The sequence below is a fragment of the Elephas maximus genome, chromosome 5 (genome assembly GCF_024166365.1).
Source record: "Elephas maximus indicus isolate mEleMax1 chromosome 5, mEleMax1 primary haplotype, whole genome shotgun sequence".
NCBI lineage: Eukaryota > Metazoa > Chordata > Mammalia > Proboscidea > Elephantidae > Elephas > Elephas maximus.
This window is the reverse complement of record NC_064823.1, coordinates 121,830,575-121,852,249: the sequence shown is the minus strand read 5'-3', so window position 1 is coordinate 121,852,249 and position 21,675 is coordinate 121,830,575. Positions and strand designations below refer to the sequence as shown.

The window sequence follows — 21,675 nt, the reverse complement described above, 5'->3', positions numbered from 1 at the left end:
ATATGATCAAGAATCAATGGTACTGAAGGAAGAGGTCCAAGCTGCACTGAAGGCATTGGGGACAAACAAGGTTCCAGGAACTGGAGGAATACAATTGAGACATTTCAACCAACAGATGCAGTGCTGGAAGTGCTCACTCATCTATGCTAAGAAATTTGGAAAACAGCTACCTGGCCAACCTACTGGAAGAGATTCATATTTATGCCTATTCCCAAGAAAAGTGATTCAGCCCAATGTGGAAATTATCAAACAATATCATTAATATCAGGAGAAAGTAAAATTTTGCTGAAGATCATTCAAAAATGGCTGCAGCAGTATATCGACAGGGAACTGCCAGAAATTCAGGCCGGTTTCAGAAGAGGACATGGAACCAGGGATATCACTGCTGATGTTAGATGCATCCTGGCTGAAAGCAGAGAATACCAGAAGGATGTTTACCTGTGTTTTATTGACTATGAAGAGGCATTCGACTGTGTGGACCATAACAAATTATGGATAACATTGCAAAGAATGGAAATTCCAGAACACTTAATTGGGCTCATGAGAAACCTGTGCATAGACCAAGAGAGAGTCATTCAAACAGAATAAGGGGCTACTGTGTGATTTAAAGTCAGGAAAGGTGTGTGTCAGAGTTGTATCCTTTCACCATACTTATTTCATCTGTATGCTGAGCAAATAATCCAAGAAGCTGGACTATATGAAGAACAGGGCATCGGGATTGGAGGAAGACTCATCAACAACCTGTAATATGCAGATGACACAACCTTGCTTGCTGAAAGTGAAGAGAACTTGAAGCACTCACTGATAAAAATCAAAAACTACAGCCTCCTGCATGGATTATACCCCAGCATAAAGAAAACAAAAGTCCTCACAACTGGACCAATAAGCAACATCATGATAAGCGGAGAAATGGTTGAGGTTGTCAAGGATTTCATTTTACTTGAATCTACGATCAATACCCACGGGAGCTGCAGTCAAGAAATCAAATGATGCATTGCATTGGGAAAATCTGCTGCAAAAGGCCCCTGAAGTGTTAAAAAGCAAAGATGTCACCTTGAAGACTAAGGTGCATCTGATCCAAGCCATGGTATTTTCAGTGGCCTCATATGAGTGTGAAAACTGGATAATGAATGAGGAAGACTGAAGAAGAATTGACGCCTTTGGGTTATGGTGTTGGCAAAGAATATTAAATATACCACCAACTGCCAAAAGAATGAACAAATCTGCCTTGGAAGAAGTACACCCGGAATGTTCCTTACAGGCAAAGACGACAAGACTGTGTCTCACATACTTTGGGCGTGTTATGAGGAGGGACCAGTCCCTGGAGAGGACATCCTGCTTGGTAAAGTAGAGGGTCAGTGAAAAAGAAGAAGACCCTCAAGGAGATGGTTTGACACAGTGCCTACACCAATGGGCTCCAGCATAACAACGATTGTGAGGATGGCACAGGACCAGGCAGTGTTTAGAACCGACTCTACGACACCTAACAACAACAGACTTTTCTTCTGCTTGTTAGCTCTCAGGTACCTTTGGAAAAAGCATGAGCTATTTTAGACTGCATGTATTTTAAGTGTTATTATTTCAATATATTAAATATAAACTAAAGTAAACAAATTTTTGCCACTGGAAACACAGCCAGTACAACCACTTTGGAGAAGTGTTTGCCAGATTCTTATAAAATTAAATATACCCAGCCATCCCACCACTAGATTTAAAAAAAAAAACTGAAACCCATGGCTATCAAGTAGATCCCGACTCATAGAGACCTTATAGGACAGAATAGAACTGCCCTATAGGGTTTCCAATGCTGTAAATCCTTACAGAAGCCAACTGCCACATCTTTCTCTTGCAGAGCTGGCTGGTGGGTTCAAACCTTAGCAGCCGAGTGCTTAACCACTGTACCACCAGGAATCCTCCAATACTAGTTACCCAATAAAAACGAAAACACGTGTTCACACAAAGACTTATGCAAGAATGTTCATAGCTGCATTATTTATGGTAACTGAAAACAACTCAGTGAATGAATATACAAATTGTGGTGTATTTACACAAGGAACTACTGAACAATTTTAAAAAGGAAATATTGATACAAGCAATAACAGGGATGAATCTCAGAAATCATATGTTAAGCTAAAAAATAGATACTGTTTGATGATACAATTTATATGAAGTATAAGAAGAGACAGCACTTCTCAGAAAGTTGCCTCAGTGATGGGAAGAGATTTGACTGGAAAAGGCAAGAGACATCTTTCCGGGGGTGATGCAAATCTTCCGTATATTGAACATGGCCACAAAGAATTGTCAAAATGCATGAAACTAAATACTTACAGATCTTTCTATTTTATTGTATGTAAATTATACCTAAAAAAAATTGTTTCTAAAGCTCTTTCATCACTATTGAAAATTCTGTAGCATAATTCAGCAATTTTAAAACGTCAGCTGCCTGAATAGGGAACAGTTTATGGTCTAACTGCTGAATGTAGAGAGACATTGAGGAAGCATGCCATTTTCCTTGGGCCACACTCTGTCTCTTTAACAATTGGCACAGTCTCAAAAATAGTATCAATTTCAATAGCAGAACCCAAACAATTATATTTCCATTTTGAGTCCAATAGTTAAAACGTCTCTGGTAATTGAGTGGGAACGGAAGAAAAATGTTTCCTGTTGTGTATGAGCGATACTTCTGTGGTGTTAATCAGTTTGGGAGCAAGAGAGTCTAGAGAAAACACAGGTTTATTCATAGAATATTTGGGGAAGACTGATTGTTTGCTGGGGTAGGGGGATGAAGACAGAGTTTGGGGTAATTTTTAACTTATTGTAGCAGTATTTGAAAGGCAGGTTTGGGATATAAGAAAGCGATTGCTCATCTTACTTGTCAGAACAAGGGAAATAAAGGCACACTATAAAAGTCCCCAGGGATGAAGAAAATGGAAGGAAAATGAGTCAAGATTACGAGACATATGTCTTTTAAGTAAAAGTTTCTGTGACATAAATTTCACAGACTGCACAGCCTAACAGTTCTAGGTTTACGGATGAAATTTTAGGTTACTCAAATGTAAGATGAGGATAGTGATATCTGGCCTGCCTAAATCACAAGATGGTTGTGACGATCAGACAAAAAGACGTTTTCTTCAAGAATGTTTCCTTTACAATATGACCAAGGGGCCCTGGTGGTGCAATGGTTAAGCATCGGCTGCTAACCCAAAGGTTGGCAGTTCAGACTCACCCAGCTGCTCTGCAGGAGAAAGACCTGGCGATCTGATTCTGTAAAAATTACAGTCTAGGAAAGCCTCTGGGGCAGTTCTACTCTGTCACATGGGTTGGTATCAGTCAAAATTGTCTTAACAGCACCTAACAACAACAAAATACGACTCAGAAAATTCAATCAACAGATACTTATTGAGTGGCTCCCAATGTGACAAGTACTGTCCTAAGTGCTTGAAACAACACATCAGCAAACAAAACTGAGAAAGCCTTCATATTCATGGAGTTTTATTCTAGTTGGGGACGTCATAATAAAAAAATACAAATTATATAGGTAATAACTGCTATGGAGAAAAGAGATGCAGTAGTAAAAAGGAAGATAAAACAACGTACTAATGTCTTAGAGAAAATCATTTTTCTCTACAAAAGCAATAAATATATACTGAGAGAGCATTTATCTACCCAAGTAATGAGATAAGCAGTTAAAAGGAATTCTAAGCAAGGGTTGTTGGCATTCTAACATAATTGATGAGACCGTAAGGCCAGTTCTGCCAAAGGAATGAAAAAATATTATATTCAGTAGTATTTTTCCCAGAACATATTGTCTAAAATATATATAAATAAAAATATCGTGTCAAATCTGCCATGTTGAAACCGTAATGATTCAGAAAATTCAATAAGATGCAAAGTCTTATGACAAAGTAACTTTATCCATCTAGTTTTAGTTCTTATTTCCAAAGATTTTCAGAATAGTCTCTCTTGAAAACAATGCCTCACCAGGGTTAAAATACTTAATATGAGTTAAAAGTGCTATTATTTGTAAAAGCATTTGATATAGTACCTGGCACATGTAAATATGAGTATTTGTTGAATTTTTTAAAATTAAAATAGTCATAAAAAGACTATATTCCAAACCTCATTGAGGATTACTGATTATATCATTAATGAGCCAGTTACTAGAAAGAAAATAAAGTGACTGTTTTTGAGAGCTAGGATAACACTGTAGGCAAATTAATTGTAGTTACCCTTGATATGCTATTCTTTATTATACAGACATAAGTGAGTGTACATATGCTCATATATTTCAGGGTTTATCCTAGAAATTATAAGTGCTTGAAGTTCTTTTATCCTTTATTCACTGTTTTATTTCATTTCACTGCTCATTACACTGCCATTTCCATCAGAAAGTGTGAAATGGAAGGGGAAATGAAAGCTGGTAAACATAGTTTATGTCAGTTTGGCTCTTAAAAGTATGCGAGGAAGTCAAAACAGCTAGATAAAATTAGGTTCGAGGTGTTTTTGTCTATGCTATTCCTGTCCAACATTGCCATGGATCCTTGGAAGTACACTTATATAACTCACTATGGTTTCTGGTTTCAGGAAATTTTAAGACATTAATATGAGGGAATTTCATCTGAACATCAATAATAATTGCTTCTCTTAGAGCTTGCACAGGCAGGTAAGGAAGAATATTAAGTGATCCTTCAAACTCTAACAGTTGTTATTTCTCTTTGCAAACTAAAATGGCAGGAACATCTTCCCCCAGACGGGCCCAGAAGCAACTTTTATGTTCCCATTGCACCATTTTACATAACTTTTTTTTTTTTTTTTTTTATAGTAATTAGAGTCTCTCCTCCTTCGCTAACTAAAAGGCAGGAGGTTCATGCCCACCCAGAGGCACCTTGAAGAAAAGTCCTGGTGATCTCCCAGAAAAGCAGCCACCGAAAACACTATGGAACACAGTTCTATTCTGAAACACATGGAATCACCTTGAGTCAGTCAACTTAAAGGCAACTGGTAGTTTGTTTGTTGTTTGTTTGTTTGTTTGTTTTTAAACCTGATGGCGTAGTGGTTAAGAGTTACGGCTGCTAACCAAAAAGGTAGTTCAAATTCACCAGGTGCTCCTTGGGAACCCTAAGGGCCAGTTCTTCTACTCTGTCCTGTAGGTTCTCTATGAGTCGGAATGGACTCGACAGCAACAGGTTTGGGTTTTTTTTTTGGTACTGTATTTAATTTTTTGTCAGTTTATCCTCCCCCGGACTGAAAACTTATTAAAGAAGGAATTGCTTTTTCATCTTTGTATCCCCGGGTCTTTTGGCACAGTTCTTAGGACACAGTAGACACTCTAGATGAGTGAAAGAATAAACAAATGATTGCGGAGCTTTCTGGGAGAAAGAACCAGATCTCTCTTAAAGTTCAAGTCCAACAAAAGCAGGTTGGCAAAGTTTCTTGTCTGGGAGCAACCCAGCACCCTTAATTGCACGAAGCTCTGATTCAAAATATATCTCCTCCCCTTTATGTCTTCATTATCTACATGTAATATATCAAGCCATTATTATATCTTAGTATAAACTGGCTTTCAAATAATTTGGAAGGTTAAAACCACTGCTGTAGAATAGTATATCTTGCCTACTGCATACCCAATGCAAACTCATTAAAAGTCTCAAATGGCATTGAAGAATTTGTTAAAGTCCCTCTTCTTTGGGAAAGTTAGCCTAATAGCTTACACTGTGTAATTGTGATATTTAAATATTCCTCCTAGTGATTATTCAGAGACTCAGATACATCCTTGATGAAAAATGATCAAACACAGTGCTCTATTTTTAACCTAGGGCTTCAGAGGGTTTATTAATTTGAAATAAAATCTATTAAACCTTGGGAATACATTATTTCTCATTAAGATTCTTTTTGAATTCATTTGACATGTTAAAGACAGAGTATCAGTGAATAATTTATAAGTAAAATCATTTTATAGTATTTATCTTAGAAATTAGAGTGTACAGGACACAAGAGAAAAAATGATTTAAAAAAAAAAGGACACAGCATCTAATTGAGAGGGTAAGACTAAACATGGGGATCTCCAGGTTAATTGTAGCATTTCTAGAACACTCTTAGCTTATTACCTAAATAATTTTTCCAGGTATTTTATTTTGTGAAATACATAGGTTGACGAGTCAACTCATTTAAGAGACCAACTATTAACCATGATCAAAAGCTACTAACAAAAAAGCACACAAATATGGTCAAGTCTCCATAGTTTAAGGATATAATATAGGACTCTATTAAGTGAAGCTATGTGGACAATGGGCTCAGGCATAACAAAGATTGTGAGCATGGCTGGGCGATGTTTCATCCTGTAGTATACAGGGTCACTATGAGTCAGAACTGACTTGATGGGACTTAACAACAACAACATATGGACACGTTCCTGGTGATCCATAAACCATTATAAAAATGTAAAGCATTATTATTAAACTATTGCACAGATAAAACATTTTGCCTAACAATCAACTTCCCATTCATGGTGGCTTTTGTGCTTGAAAAAAAAAAGCTCTTTTTCTTTTTTTCTTTCTTTTACCACTAAATAGCATCAGGCTAAGGCGGTAGTTTTCAAAGGTTTTTGTTTGTTGGCCCCAACTAGGATTTCTTTGAAACAAAATCCCCAAACAAATCCAAAAAAAGTTTGAGGAAATATCTATTCTGTTCTTGGACCAGGAAAAGAGAAACAAGCAGCTATTTTAAGTTTGAGGGAGGCAGGAAATGGAGTATAGGAAGCTGATGTAATCAGTTATGAAACTAAGAGAACAAAAATCGTTATGATGGTTGATTATTAACAAGATTAATGAGAACTGACACATTACTTTAGGTCGGTGAAGTTTGACTAAGAAGGACTTCATAAAAGCTCTTGCTTCTACCCACAGATAGAAAGGGCGCGAAAGCTCTCAAAGGTGTGCCCTCATAAATTTATTTCAACTGTCTTCTTTCTTCCTGCAGCTACTCCAAAAACCACACTTCACACCTTGAGAAACCTCAGCCTCAAACACAAAAACTTCAACATGCTCTTATAGTTACCAGTTCTCATAAAACCCTAACCAATACTTAGCAAATAGTTTACTAGATTTTTTTCAGGCTTACTACCCAGTTTTCATCACATCCAAGCTGAATTTTTTGGAGACGCTTTGTTGTTGTTGTTGGCAATCTACTGTTGTTGGTGGTCATCTGTATGACCTATGGAAACCCTGCTGGTGTAGTGGTTAAGTGCTAACCAAAAGGTCGGCTGGCTGTTCGAATCCACTAGGTGCTCTTTGGAAACCCTATGGGTCAGTTCTACTCTATCGTATAGGGTCGCTGTGTGTCGAAATCAACTCGATGGCAATGAGTTTGGATTTTTTTCTTTTTGTTTTTTTTTTTTTGTTATATGACCTATATGAGCTATCTTAGGGAACTAGTTTATGAGCTTCCTCTCAGCCTATTTAACTTTTACACAACACTGAACTTTATTCTAATTCTAAATCTTTATGAAGTTTTCACTCAGTGAAGCCAAGCATTAACAGTATATGTTATAGTTGTTTTATCTAAGCGATATAATGCCATCAAATCAAGAGAAATTTGAACAATACAATCATTCACAAAATTGCATAATCATAGTGTTTACTTAGAAGAAAATATTTTTATCTGGCTACTTAACATCATGCATATGCAACATTAAATAATCATTGCAATACGTCATCAAATATAATTAGCAAAAATATTTTTATCTATCTACTTAGCATCATGTATTTGCAACATTAAATAATCATTGTAGCAAGTCACCAAATATATTTTAATCAAACTCATGGAGAACTTTTTAATAATAAGACACCATTGTCTTTTTTACTTTTTTTAGTATTAAATGCTAGGGAGCACAATTACCATCCAATCATATGACTACATTTTCAAATCTTTTATTAACATACAAAAACAGCTTAAATTTACATTGCTTTCCTAATCTAGGTTTAACAATCATATCACAATTCTCTGGAAATGTTCACAGAGTTAATTTTGTCCCATTTTTCTCTGGTCATGAACACACAGGCAGACACACACCTGCTTAAAGTTACACCCATCTTATTTTAACTTATTTTGAAGATATCTAATTACTTTTAGTTTTCAAAAAGTGGCAGTAAATTATTTGTGCGAAATAGCGGTGATGGAAGGAAGTCCAGCACTTTTTAATATAATAAATCTCACTTTATTAAATGACTACAGTAAGTAAAAACACATTTACGACTTTTTAAGGGAACTGTTTCAAAGCGCAAACTCGTGTGATGAGACGATTATAAACTCAATGTTTCAAATTTGAACTACATATCTTTAATGTTTCTTTTCATTTTTAAGTTACGATAATTAAGTAATACGAATAAGGTTTCTGAAGTATGTAACAGTTAAAATTGCCATCTCATTGTAATTTTTCAGACACAGGAGACTTTCAGAAGAATCTTTAGCAGACATAATTTTTTAAAAATTAAAAAAAGGAAACAGATTACATACCTTTTGGTGTCTTGAAATATTCTGGCAAAATTAAAATGATTGTGATTATTATCGCCACAAATAGTTTGAGGAGGGCCGTTTTTGTCATGTCTATTCACATGACACAAATGTGCTCCCAGCCAGTGCATTGATGATACGTTTCTTCCGGCTTTGAGTTGCATCTCTGTGGTGCTTTAAGTTAATGCAATTTACCTCATATTCACTTCCTTTTCGGTAAGACTTCAAAAAAAAAAAAAGAGGACTTGAACTGAGACTTCTTCATTTTGAGCCACTTTCCATTAGGAGAGCTACTCTCTAATAAGCACTTTCAAACTCTTTCCTCAACAAGAAAGACAAATAAAATGATCTCAAGAAGCAAAGGGGGTCTTGTTTTATCTAATATTGCAGATATTTTCCCATGTTCACCAATCTGTGTGAGTAAATGTAAACCCACAATATACTAACCAAAATTAAAAAAAAAAATGATGGATTGTCAATCACATCCAGGTTGTAGGGATGTCATTCATTCATTTATTCATTAAATGATTGCTGATGACTTTTTAAGTGCAAGGTGCTACGCTGGATTCTGGTGTTGAGAAATACTATGTCCAGTAAAACAGTTAAAAATGTGAGAATGAACTAGACAAGTGCAAAATTTGGATTCTATTTTACTTTGCAGCATACAAACAGTAGAACCGAACTCATTATCATTACGCCTGTAAACGCTGCAATTATCATTACAGAATCCACATTTTCAGCTACCATTTCAGGAAAAGATCTTTCATTATGATAGTTGCAGTGAAATAAAATACTTTGAATATAAATGAAGGGTAGAGCAAACTTGAGTTGAATAAATACATGTGCCAATAAATATTTTCACTTAGAAAGTACAGTTATCCAGTGTTTTTGATGGCTTTTAAAAAATGGTACCGGATAGCTCCAATAATTTTCTCCCTATTCACTCCCTCCTGCACCTCCATCACCATCCATTTCCATGTATTCTACTTCTTGTTCTGACCCATCAACCCTGGGCTTTATGGAACAAAGCGTGACTGGGAGAAGGGGGAGGAGTATAAAGGCTGTGTTATAAATATGTTGTTTGAATGAACTTTCTGTTCTGATTGAAAAGACAACTTGATAGACAGATGGGAATCATAGGTAAGAGACCTTAGCATCTGAGGTCAAGAAGTGTCAAAATGGGAGTAGAACATCTGACATGGTCAAAACCTATTTTACCAACTGCATCAAAGATGATTTCTGAGGAAGAGGTGAAGTAGTGGGAGTCAAGGCCTGCACCGTGTTCCGAACTGAGACATATTGGAGCACAGGTCAGGCAGCAGTCTATGGTAGACAAGCTCACAAGGGAGTAAGGGAGTGGGAGGCCCTGTCCCTTAAGCCTTCTCCATCTCAGTTTTCATTAATTGGTCAGTGGAAGCTCAACTTCCCATTTTGACTCTGTTTTGATCCTACCAGACATTTGACTCTTACTTTTGAGAGCAAGCATTTTAATCATAAATTCTTGTCAGTCTATAAGGTCTTTTTCTCCCTTGGGAATATATACCCTTTCTCACATGTGCTGGAGTCCCTGTTGGCTACTGACTGAAAGGTTGGAAGTTCAAGTCCACCCAGAGGTTCCTCAGAAGAAAGGCCTAGCAATCTACTTCTAAAAAATCAGCCACTGAAAACCCTATGGAACACAGCTCTACTGTGACACACATGGGGTCACCATGAGACAAAATCAACTTGATGGCAATATGTTGCAAACGTTTTCCCAGTTTGTCATTTGCCTTTTCATTTTGTAAATTTTTTTTCCAGCTATTTTGTGACAGAATATAAAATATGGGAGAATATGTACCTAAAATTTTATGTTGAGAAACACAATTTTCCCCCATTGTACTTATAATGTTATACCAAATAAAGAATAGTTTATCAAGTAGTTGTTTATTCTTAAATACAAATTTTACTTGTTGCCTGAAATGAATACTAACAAATGTAAAAAGCCTAGCCATCTCCTTAACAATGGAAATCTCTAACTTTCTAATACCTTATAACTTGTTAGAGTTGATAATAATAGTGATGGCCCACATTTCCATTGTTTCATTTTACAATTTCCAAAGCACCTTCGCATATATTAAGATTATAAAAAAGAGATTCTCGGAATTTCTGAGGGCTACAAGTCTACATTTACTCACCCACTGTGGGGCCTCCTACCTCAATGAAGGAATAAACTCTTAACAAATCCAAAGAGGTTGCTGCGCTGCATTCACGTTTAACTTTCCTGAGTCTTTTATTTCATATCTGAGACCCAGATTCTCAAAATACTTTAATGTGTTCATACTTCTAATTAAGAGTGAAAGTCTTAATTAAACAATTGCACAATGTGTGCTAGATACAAAGTTTTAAAAAGAGAGAATCCTTTATTTTAAGGAGCGCTCTACTCGGAAAGCAAGACTAATATACTCAAAAAAATAATGATGGTTTGAATTTAATTGTATATAATTATGTATTATTATATTAAATATATACATGCTATATTATATGCTGGGTATATGTATTTTATGAGCAGTATATTTTCTTTTCTTTTCCTAATTGAAACTCTCCCTGAACCCTTCACTATATTCTATGGAAAGATCTTTTGGAAATCAAAATGACAAAACAACAATGACACAGAACATTTATTGAGCATTTACTACGTGCCACTGCAGTATTGAATTTTTACATGGATTATTTCATTCAACCCCCCAGCAACCCTTTAAGGGATTTGCTATTATGAACCCAAATTTTGTAAACAAAGAAAATGATGTATAGAGAAGTCAAGCAACTTGCTCAAAGTCATGGTCAGTAAAGAGCAAAGCTAGGATTCAAACCCAGAGGGTCTGACTGAAGACTTAATGCCCGCAATCACCTTGCTATACGGCCACCTCACTTTGCCTGTTGCAACTCAGGCTGTGCAAGAATATTTATCAAGAATGGCCATGCAGGCAGTAAAAGAATAATGGTTTTGGTGGTGGTTTTTTGTTAGTTGCTGTGGAGTGAATTTCGACTTACGGCGGCCCATGAGTGTCAGAGTAGAACTGTGCTCCACTGGGTGGTCAAAGCTGTGACCTTTCAGAAGAAGCTCACCAGGCCTGTCTTCTGAGGTGCTCCCAGGTGGGTTCAAACTGCCAACTTTTCAGCTAGTAGTCAAGTGCTTAACCATTTGTACCACCCAGGAACTCCCGAGAATAATACGATAAGAGCAAACACAAATACTGTATAGCCCTCTCTACGGTGGCACAGTGGTTAAGTGTTTGACTGCTAGCCAAAAGGTTGGCAGTTCAATCCCACCAGCCACTCCGGGGGAGAAAGATGTGGCAGTCTTCTTCCATAAACATTTACAGCCTCAAAAACCCTATAGAGCAGTTCTACTCTATCCTACAGAGTCGCTATGAGTTGGAATCAACACAACAACAATGGGTTTGGTTTCTGGTTTATTGAGTGATAGACTAAGGTGCCCTGGTGGCACAGTGGTTAAGCACTCAACTGCTAACCAAAAGATGGGAGGTTTGAACCCCCCAGCTGATGTCGATGTCAGCTTCGGTAAAGATTACAGCCTAGGAAACTCTATGGGGCAGTTAGTTTTACTCTGTTCTGTAGTGTCACTATGAGTCAGAATACACTCAATGGCAATGGGTATGTGCCAGACGCTGCTCTAACCCAGGGTTTCTCAACCCCCACACTGTTGACATTTTAGGCCAGATCACTCTTTATTGCAGGAAGACCATCCCGTGCATTGTGGAATGTTGAGCAGCATGCCAGTATCACCTCCATCCCTGCCACCCCCAGTTGTGATAACCCAAAATGTCTCCAGACATTCCCAAATGTGACAAAAATTGGGGCAAAATTGCCCTCCCCCCATCTGTACCCCTATTGAGAAGAATCAAGCAGGTACTTCACTTACTTTAAGTCATGTAATCCTCATGACAACCCTGTGAACTTGTTACTATCATTAGTTCCATCTTACTTACTTCAGACTGGTTCTAGCCTATGCAATCTAGTCATCCAGAAAGTGAATTTAAAAAGCAATGCATAATCTGGATCAGCCTAATTACTCCTAACTGTGTTACTTGCAGATTAGCCATCTACTTTGGCAACACAGCCATGCTTGGATTAACACATCGGGGTGGGGGCGGGGGGAGGAATCTCTTATTAACGAGGTCCATTTGAGTATGGAGAGGGTTCAGGAATGTTCCACTCTCCTCATTCATTTTGCAATTCTTCCTTCAAATATTTATTTAACACTTATGTAATGTCAGACAGGGTTCCGAGCCCTGGAGATACAATAGCAAAAGCAAATGGGGCAAAATCGTTGCCCTCACATTTTAGTGTGAATGTATATTAGAATGAGAGGCAATAATCAAGTAAATAAAGATAAGCATTTATTTTCAGATAATGTAAGTGTTCTGAAAAACATAAGGCAACTTACCAGGGTGAAATGTGTTAGGAAGGAGTCTGGAAGTCACGTGTTAGTTTAAATAAGGATGCTAATGAAGGTCTTGTATGATGCCATTTATATGACATTTGGGAAAAGGCAAAGCTACAGGGACAGAAACAGATCAGCAGTTGCCAGAGGCTGAAGGTAGAGGGAGGGGTTGACTATGAAGGCCATGAGGGAATTTTTAGAGTGATGAGAATGTTCTTTATCTTGATGATGGTGGTGATTATACAACTGATTCATTAGTCAAAACTCATAAAACTGTACACTAAAAAGAGATTTTAGTATATGTAAATTATAACTCAAGCATCTCTCTCTCGCTCTCACACACAAAGCCTTTTTTAGAAATAGAGATTATTTAGGTTACTGTGAAAGGGGTTATGGTGCTGTCCCTGAGGCTGGCAGCTTTCCCCTGGGCCGCAGCCTGAATGTAACTGAAGAGAATACCAGAGAGAGCCTCAGGGCAGAAGATGCCCAGGAGGCCGGCTGGGGGTGACCTTGATGCCATTGCTTGCCTCGTTACCTTCAGTGGCTGTAGTGAGATTATTGTGAAGAAACTTAGGGCATGAGGGCACACGGCAAGTCACCCTTCAACAGCAGGATCAGCCAGGCCAACCGCGTGCCAGTCAGCTGCTCTGAGAACCAGAAAAGGGGCTCGGTGTTGCTCAGAACACAGGCTGCGGCTCATGGACCTGACTTCTCATTATTCACCTAGTTAATTTCTTCCCCAGAGGGCCTGACTGGTTTGGTTTGCCACCACCGTGTTTAGAACACAAGGGACTGGGCAGAGTTTGCCCCAGGCCTTCACACACAGGCCTCCTTAGAGGTGAGGAACCTTCTCATGCCCAGCCCATTTGTGGCTGCTTTGCCTGCACTGTCCCCACCCCAATCATATGTGAAAGAAAAGGCAGAGTTTGTTTTCACTAACAAAACACACTGCACTGAAATAGCCACCTATGTAGGAAAGAACCTGGTGGGGCTACTTTCCCTAAAAGGTATATGAGGCAGGCATGTCTGCACAACCAATACATTCAAAGATGGGGGCAAGAAGAGGAAACCACTCTAGAATGTATTCCTAGGCTTCTGTTGTACTTCGGAGCCCTGGTGGCATAATGGTTAAGCGTTGGGCTGCTAACCAAAAGGTCCGTGGTTCCAACCTACCAGTGGCTCCTCAGGAGAAAGATATAGCAACCTCCTCCTGTAAAGACTATAGCCTTGGAAACTCTATAGGCAGCTCTACTCTGTCCTATAGGGTCACTAAGAGTTGGAATCAACTCGATGGCAATGGGTTTGGTTTTTTGTTGTTGTTGTTGTTGCTGTTGTATTTCAGCCTCTGGGAACAAAGTTTCTGGCAATGAATTTGACATTGAAATGTATTATCTTGTTGGTTATGTGTATAAAGAAACAGGAAAGCACAATCAAAACATTGTTTATGATGCTAAATTATAACATTTGACTCCTTAGGAAAGAGAGTAAACTCATTTGCTCAGTCTGAAAGTATTTGGTCCAATCTCAGATAAAAAGAACTGGCAGCAATGAGAGAAGCCTTCTGAATCTGAGTAACACTATTTCCTGATTTTCTTAGGGATGGGGGTCTGGGCAACGAATGAAATGCTAGTTTTTCTTCTCCCTTCCCCCGTGTATTGTTTAGACCATTGGCCCTGAGAGTGTCTTTGAGTGTGAATAGTGCGTGCCACCTTGTACTCACCCACTGTTTTTGTATCTCAGGTCAGCTGCTTGTTACTCAGCCAGATCTTTTCCCAAGAATTCTGTGCTAAGTATAGTCCCTGAATATAGAACACAAGTGTGAACACAGAGGGATGTGTGCATTTAAAAAGATGAAGAAAATGGAAGAGGAAGCATAATGATTGAAAGCAACTTTTCAGTTCATATATCTGTCTGACTCATCTTTGTTCATTCTCTCCCCTACAGCAAGAAGTGCAGTGTCTTCTGTACCATAAGCTTTTTTATACTATTTATTAATTGTTGCTGGATGAAGAGTCTATAAATAAGCCATCAACACAGTAACAAACTTACATGCCTAACCTGGCATGTTGCTGTTAGCTGCAGTCAGATTGGTCCTAGACTTACGGTGACACCATGCACACTGAACAAAACGCTGCTGTGTCCTGTGCCATCCCTATGGTCAGTTATGGATCAGACCGTTGTGATCCCTAGGTTTTCATTAGCTAATTTATGGAAGTAGATCACCAGACCTTTCTTCCTAGTCTGTCTTGGTCTAGAATCTCCGCTGAAACCTGTTCAGCATCATAGCAACCCGCAAGCCTTGGCTGACAGGTGGTGACGGCACTTGAGGTGTATCGATTGGCCAGGAATTGAACTCTTGTCTTCTGCGTGGAAGGGGAGAATTTGACCACTGAACCGCCATTGCCCCCCAACCTTGCCTAATAACTATGAATTTATTCTCCAAGAAAGTTAAAAAAAAAAAAAAAGCCAGATTTCAAGAGGGTGGGAGGGCCCTGTCTGGTAGACAGTGAATCAGGAAGTAAGAAAGCAAATACAAAGATACATCCTGGAACGTTTTTTAACTCATGAGACGTCAACATCAATTAGAAGTCTTGCAACTTTTTTTTGTTGTTGTTAAGTAAAATAAGTAAATTGAGATGCTGGAAGTTTTTTTTTTTTTTACGCATGGAAATAAATACAAGTACTTCGTGTTCACTTCTTTGACTTTTCAAGTTTACGGAACCTTCTATTAAGGACATTCTAAAGTTTCATGAAACTGGTAGTATAACACTATAAATTAAAGGAAAGGTCCTATCTGTGTATGTTATAAGGCTCAGGGAAAAAATATCCGCGCTCTAATAAATTGTTATTTCCCAAAGGTTCATAGGGAAGAGGTGTTTTTTCATTCATTCAGCGATTATTTATGAGTGTCTGCCATCAAAGACCTCTCAGCTAGTCAGGGGGGACAGACAAGTAAACCAGTGTTCACAGTTCATCAGACAATCGCTACCATAGAGGGGCAGACAGATGACATAACAGAAAAGGAAAACACTCAGCTTAGGAAGTCCAGGATAAAGATTGTCAGAGGAGGTGACCCTTGAGTTGAACCTTGAAGGATTTAGGCAAGCAGGTATCGGAAAGGAAAGGAATTCCAGATAAAGGGAACACATTCAAATGCATAATTGTGGGATAAATTATACATTCTGGAAACTAAATCATTCAGAATGGACACAGAGCTGGAGTAGACAAGGTTTAGATTATGAAGGACTTTTCAACCATGCTAAGGTGTTTGGTCTTTACCTTGAAGGCAATAGAGTTATTAAAACATGTTTAAGCAGGGCCCTGAGGATGAACAGAGTTAGGTTTGTATTTTGAAAAGGTTAGGGAGGCTGGAAGGAGGTGTTTAAAGCCTGTTTTAAAAAACCTGTTTTCCAGTCAGAGAATGCAGCCTGATTTTAGGAGGCCTACTTACTAATGGATGACTGGAAATATGTGCATGAGAGAATGCACATTCCTCCTGCCTGCCCCCAGCACCGTGCACAGGCAGTTCTTGTGTGACCGCTCTGGTGACGGACTGTAAGGAGTGGCCTGGCAATGGGCTTGTAATGACATTTCCTCCATGTGTAAAAATTGAGGAAGTCTCACCAGAAGAAACAGCTCGTATATTGGGTCAATCACCAAGGTCCTGAAATTTGTCACTAAGCCCTATCCTTCTGACCAGAAGTTAAAATTAAGCAGGAGTATATGTGATTGTGATTGGAACTGTGACTGGAGCAAGCTTGCTGGCTCCCATGTGAAAGACAGAAAAATGGCCTTACTGTGTCCAGAAAGAAAGGAACCCAATAGGGAAGGAAATAAGGCAGATTGCTTGCAAATTTATACCTGCCCTTTGGAGATGGAAGTTTGTTCCCAGGAGAGTAGAAACTATGGAGAAGTAGCTGAATAAATGAATGAAGTTATTGGTGTTCCTTATATTTTCCATAATAATTTAATTTTTATTCTCCTTTTCAGTTTATTTTGAAAATCCTGGATTGACTTAGTTGTGGTAATGGAAACACATTTTTTTTTTGTTATTTAAAATTTTTTAAAATTTTATTATGCTTTAAGTATAAGTTTACAAATCAAGTCAGCCTCTCACACAAAAATTTACATACACCTTGCTATATACTGCTAGTTGCTCTTTCCCTGAGATAGCACACTCCTTCTCTCCACCTTGTATTCCGGTGTCCATCCAGCCAGCTTCTGTCCCCCACGGCCTTCTTATCTTACCCCCAAGACAGGAGCTACCCACATAGTCTCATGTGTCTACTTGAGCCAAGAAGCTCATTCTTCACCAGTATCATTTTCTATCTCATAGTCCAGTCCAATCCCTGTCTGAAGAGTTGGCTTTGGGAATGGTTCCTGTCTTGGGCTAACAGAAGGTCTGGGGACCATGACCTCCAAGGTCCTTCTAGTCTCAGTCAGACCGTTAAACCTGGTCTTTTTATAAGAATTTGAGGTCTGCATCCCACTGCTTTTCTGCTCTCTCAGGGGTTCTCTGTTGTGTTCCCTGTCAGGGCAGTCATTTGTTATAGCCGGGCACCATCTAGTGCTTTTGGTCTCAGGCTGATGTAGTCTCTGGTTTATGTGGCCCTTTCTGTCTCTTGGGCTCATAATTACCTTGTGTCTTTGTGCTCTTCATTCTCCTTTGCTTCAGGTGGGTTGAGACCAATTGATGCATCTTAGATGGCCACTTGTTAGCATTTAAGACCCCAGATGCCACTCTCCAAAGTGGGATGCAGAATGTTTTCTTAATAGATTTCATTATGCCAATTGACCTAGATGTCCCCTGAAACCATGGTCCCCAAACTCCCACCCCTGCTACACTGGCCTTTGAAGGATTGAGTTTATTCAGGAAACTTCTTTGCTTTTAGTTTAGTCCAGTTGTGCTGACCTCTCCTATATTGTGTGTTATCTTTCCCTTCACCTAAAGTAGTTCTTATCTACTATCTAATTAGTGAGTACCCCTCTCCTTCCCTCCCTCCCCCTTCTCGTAACCACCAAAGAATATTTTCTTTTCTGTTTAAACTATTTCCCAAGTTCTTATAATAGTGGTCTCATACAATATTTGTCCTTTTGCAACTGACTAATTTCACTCAGCATAATGCCTTCCAGATTCTTCCATGTTATGAAATGCTTCATGGATTTATCATTGTTCTTCATTGATGCATAGTATTCCACTGTGTGAATATAAGATAATTCATTTTTCCAGTCATCCATTGATGGGCGCCTTGGTTGCTTCCATCTTTTTGCTTTTGTAAACAGTGCTGCAATGAACATGAGTGTGCATATATCTCTTCATGTAAAGGCTCTTATTTCTCTAGGATATATTCCAAGGAGTGGGATTGCTGGATCATATGGTAGTTCTATTTCTAGCTTTTTAAGGAAGCATCAAATCAATTTCCAAAGTGGTTGTACCATTTTACATTCCCACCAGCAGTGTAGAAGTGTTCCAGTCTCTCCACAACCTCTTCGAAATTTATTATTTTGTGTTTTTTGGATTAATGCCAGCCTTACTGGAGATGGAATCTCATTGTAGTTTTGATTTGCATTTCTCTAAAAAAAAAAAAAATTTTTTTTTAATGGGTAATGATTGTGAGCATTTCCTCATGTATCTATTAGCTACCTGCATGTCTTCTTTAGCGAAGTGCCTGTTCATATCCTTTGCCCATTTTTTAATTGGGTTATTTGTCTTTTTGTAGTTGAGTTGGAAACACATCTTAACATTTGAGCAATGTTAAAAAGGAAACAAATAACCATGGGGACCCACAAGTAAGCAGAGTTAGAATCTGAGGTGAACTTTAGGAGACAAAGTTGGGATTACTTGGCTACCTGTCTCTCCCTACCTGGAGAATCTCCTTCCAAGGGTATGAACTGCTTATACCTTACATAATTGTGTCTTTTAATAGGAGGTTCTTACATGTTAAAACATGGCTAGCAGAAATACTCTTTAAAAAATAATTCTAGTTTGTATCTGAAAAGAACTACCCCAACCCCATTCCTGGAATCCAGATTTTGAACTTATATGGTATATATAACAATAGCTTAAGCCTTGGTCCCTTATCTTTTATTACCCGCGCCCCCCACATCCCTTATAATCCAAGCAGAAAATGAAAAGTCAAACCATTTCTTTGTTAAGAGCATCTACACACTAGGGATAAGTTTTGCTTGTTATCTATCATCTACACTTTACCCAGATCAAAACAGTAATTGTTAACTTCAGCATCATGATTGTCGTCAGTTAAAATTATTTGGGCACTCATAAAGGTCATCATATTGGCACGATCTATCAAGTTATCAGCAAAGTAATCAAATTTTAGGCTCAACTATTCCACTTCTGATCACTGATATATTGTTTCATCTTTGGGAAAAATATTAAGACCTTCACAGCATTTACTGATCTGTCATTACTTTCTGAGTCTATGGATGCTTTATGGGCCAGCCAAGTTGTAAGATCTCATAGATTCTTAGCTGCAAATGCTTCTTCAAATTTTGTTCCTTATTATTTCCAGTATGAGAGAGATTAAAAACAGCCTTTTCAAATTCTAATAGGATAGACTGCACTGTATTTTAGAACTTTTTATTAATATGCCTAATTTAAATGACTCAGTTATAAAATAAATTGTATGGAAGCCCTTTAACCATTGCAAAAAGGAATACCAGTTGTCTTTTCTATGTGGAGTCATTCATTCATTAAAAAAATACTGTGTATCTTCTATGCAGCAGTGTAAGTACTAGACACTGGAGATATAACAATGAGCTATACATACAAGTTTCTGCTCTCATGAAGCTTACATTCTAGTGGGGGTAGAGAGAGAAACAGATGTATGTAAGGAGCCCTGGTGTCACAACAGTTAAGCCCTCGGCTGCTAACTGAAAGTTTGGCAGTGCAAACCCATCCAGCGGCTCCAAAGGAGAAAGACCTGGCAATCTGCTCCCGTAAAGATTACAGCCTTGGAAACCCTACAGGGCAGTTCTACTCTGTCATATAGAGTCACAATGATTTGGAATCAACTCAAAGGCACACAACAACATCAGGTGGTGCCAAGTGCTGGGAAGTGAGGGGATAGAGAGTAGTACAGTGGGGGATTGCAGGTTTAACCTAGGTAGTCAGGAAAGGTGACATTCATACAAACAGAGACCTGAAGGAAGAGGGAGTCAGACGTGTGACCAGAATAACTACAAGCCTTCCAGGCAGAGGGCCATGGAAGGTTTCACAGGCAAGTGTGCTGGCGGGAGAAGAAAGAGTCTGGTGTGGAGGAGCAAGATGAGAGCAAGCAGGGTAGGAGCTGAGGTCAGTAGCAGAGAGCCAGATATGTAGGAATGTTTTATTTGACTTGCTTTTATTGGGGTGGGGGAGCAAATTAGCTGAAAACACAGGTTAGTACGACAAATGGAAAATTTCAGGACAGAATAAGGTATTTAATGTATTAGGGAAAAAGGCGATGGTGTATGGGAATTCCTATTTCTTAAATTAGAATTCATCTTTTTACTACAATTGTAATTGATTTGATTGTGGCACTTTTTCTAGTCTTTCTCACTATGGATCTTAAAGAAAAAGGCGGAGTTATAAGTCCAAAACTGAACAACAATTAACTATGAGAGGGAAAAAAATAACTGTGAGAAGAATGTCATTTGCTGTTAATGCGCACAAATGTTAACAATGAAAAGTCAAATGAGGGTTAAAAAGGGGCACTAGATTCCAAAAGTTCAGGCTGTGGGTTTACACAAGTCTTTTGTGCTTAAAGACAATGCTACTGAAGTAGCTTTAATCTGTGCCTGTGTGATTGCAAAGAGGGGAAATGGCTCTTCATGGTTCAGATAAAACACGTAGCCTGTGCTTTGCAGGTGGAGTCTTCAGTGGTAGAGTTAGTAGGGCATCTCCTTCCTGACTGTGGCATCCACTTCCCTTTGAACTAGCACTACACTCAGTGCTTCATTGTTTTACATTATGTTGCTTTTTCTAACCACTTCCCCAAGTGGGAGTGAACAATACATCCCTAAGCAGACCTCTCAGCCATTCCAGGCTGCTGCCACAATTTGGCTACATTGTTCTGCTAATAACTTGATCGTCAGTCTTCTGGACCACTTGCTGGCACTGGGTTTTCGTTCTGGAGATACACTAAAAATCTCCTGACCGAATGTCATTTTGGGGGAACAACCACATTCAAACAGACAGCTAGTTCAGAAAATAATGAACATATACATTACTTTTAGAACCAAAAGCAAGTGGGCATTTTATTTATACATCACTCTGAAACAAAGTAAGAAAACCCCTCACCTCACCTTCCTATTGCCATGAGCTCCAAGGTCATAGCTGCTCTGCTAAGCCTGATTATGACAACATACGTAAAGAGCGTTAGATTACTATTTGGCAGATACCAAAAAACCAAACCCGTTCCCATCAAGTCAATTCCGACTCACAGTGACTGTATAGGACAGAGTAGAACAGCCCATTTGGGTATCCAGGGTTGTAATCCTTTACGGGAATTCCAGAACACTTAATCGCGCTCATGAGGAGCCTATACACAGACCAAACAGAACTAGCGTATACTGCGTGGTTTAAAATCAGGAAAGGTGTGTACCAGGGGTGTATTCTTTCACCATACTTATTCAAACTATATGCTGAGCAAATAATTTGAGGGCCTCAACTGTGTGAGGACGAACACAGCATCAGGATTGGAGGAAGACTCATTAACAAC

At 38.6% G+C, this 21,675-nt stretch overlaps 1 protein-coding gene across 1 annotated transcript in view; it reads right to left on the bottom strand.

Moving 5' to 3' along the window:
- Window positions 1–8,664, bottom strand: part of TMEM156 (transmembrane protein 156) — a 49,072-nt gene extending 40,408 nt beyond the window's left edge. The window contains exon 1 of the mRNA XM_049886349.1: window positions 8,515–8,664. Coding sequence (XP_049742306.1) covers window positions 8,515–8,602 — 88 coding nt within the window. The 5' untranslated portion in view covers window positions 8,603–8,664. The remainder of the gene's footprint in view (window positions 1–8,514) is intronic.
- Between the last annotated feature and the right edge of the window lie 13,011 nt (window positions 8,665–21,675).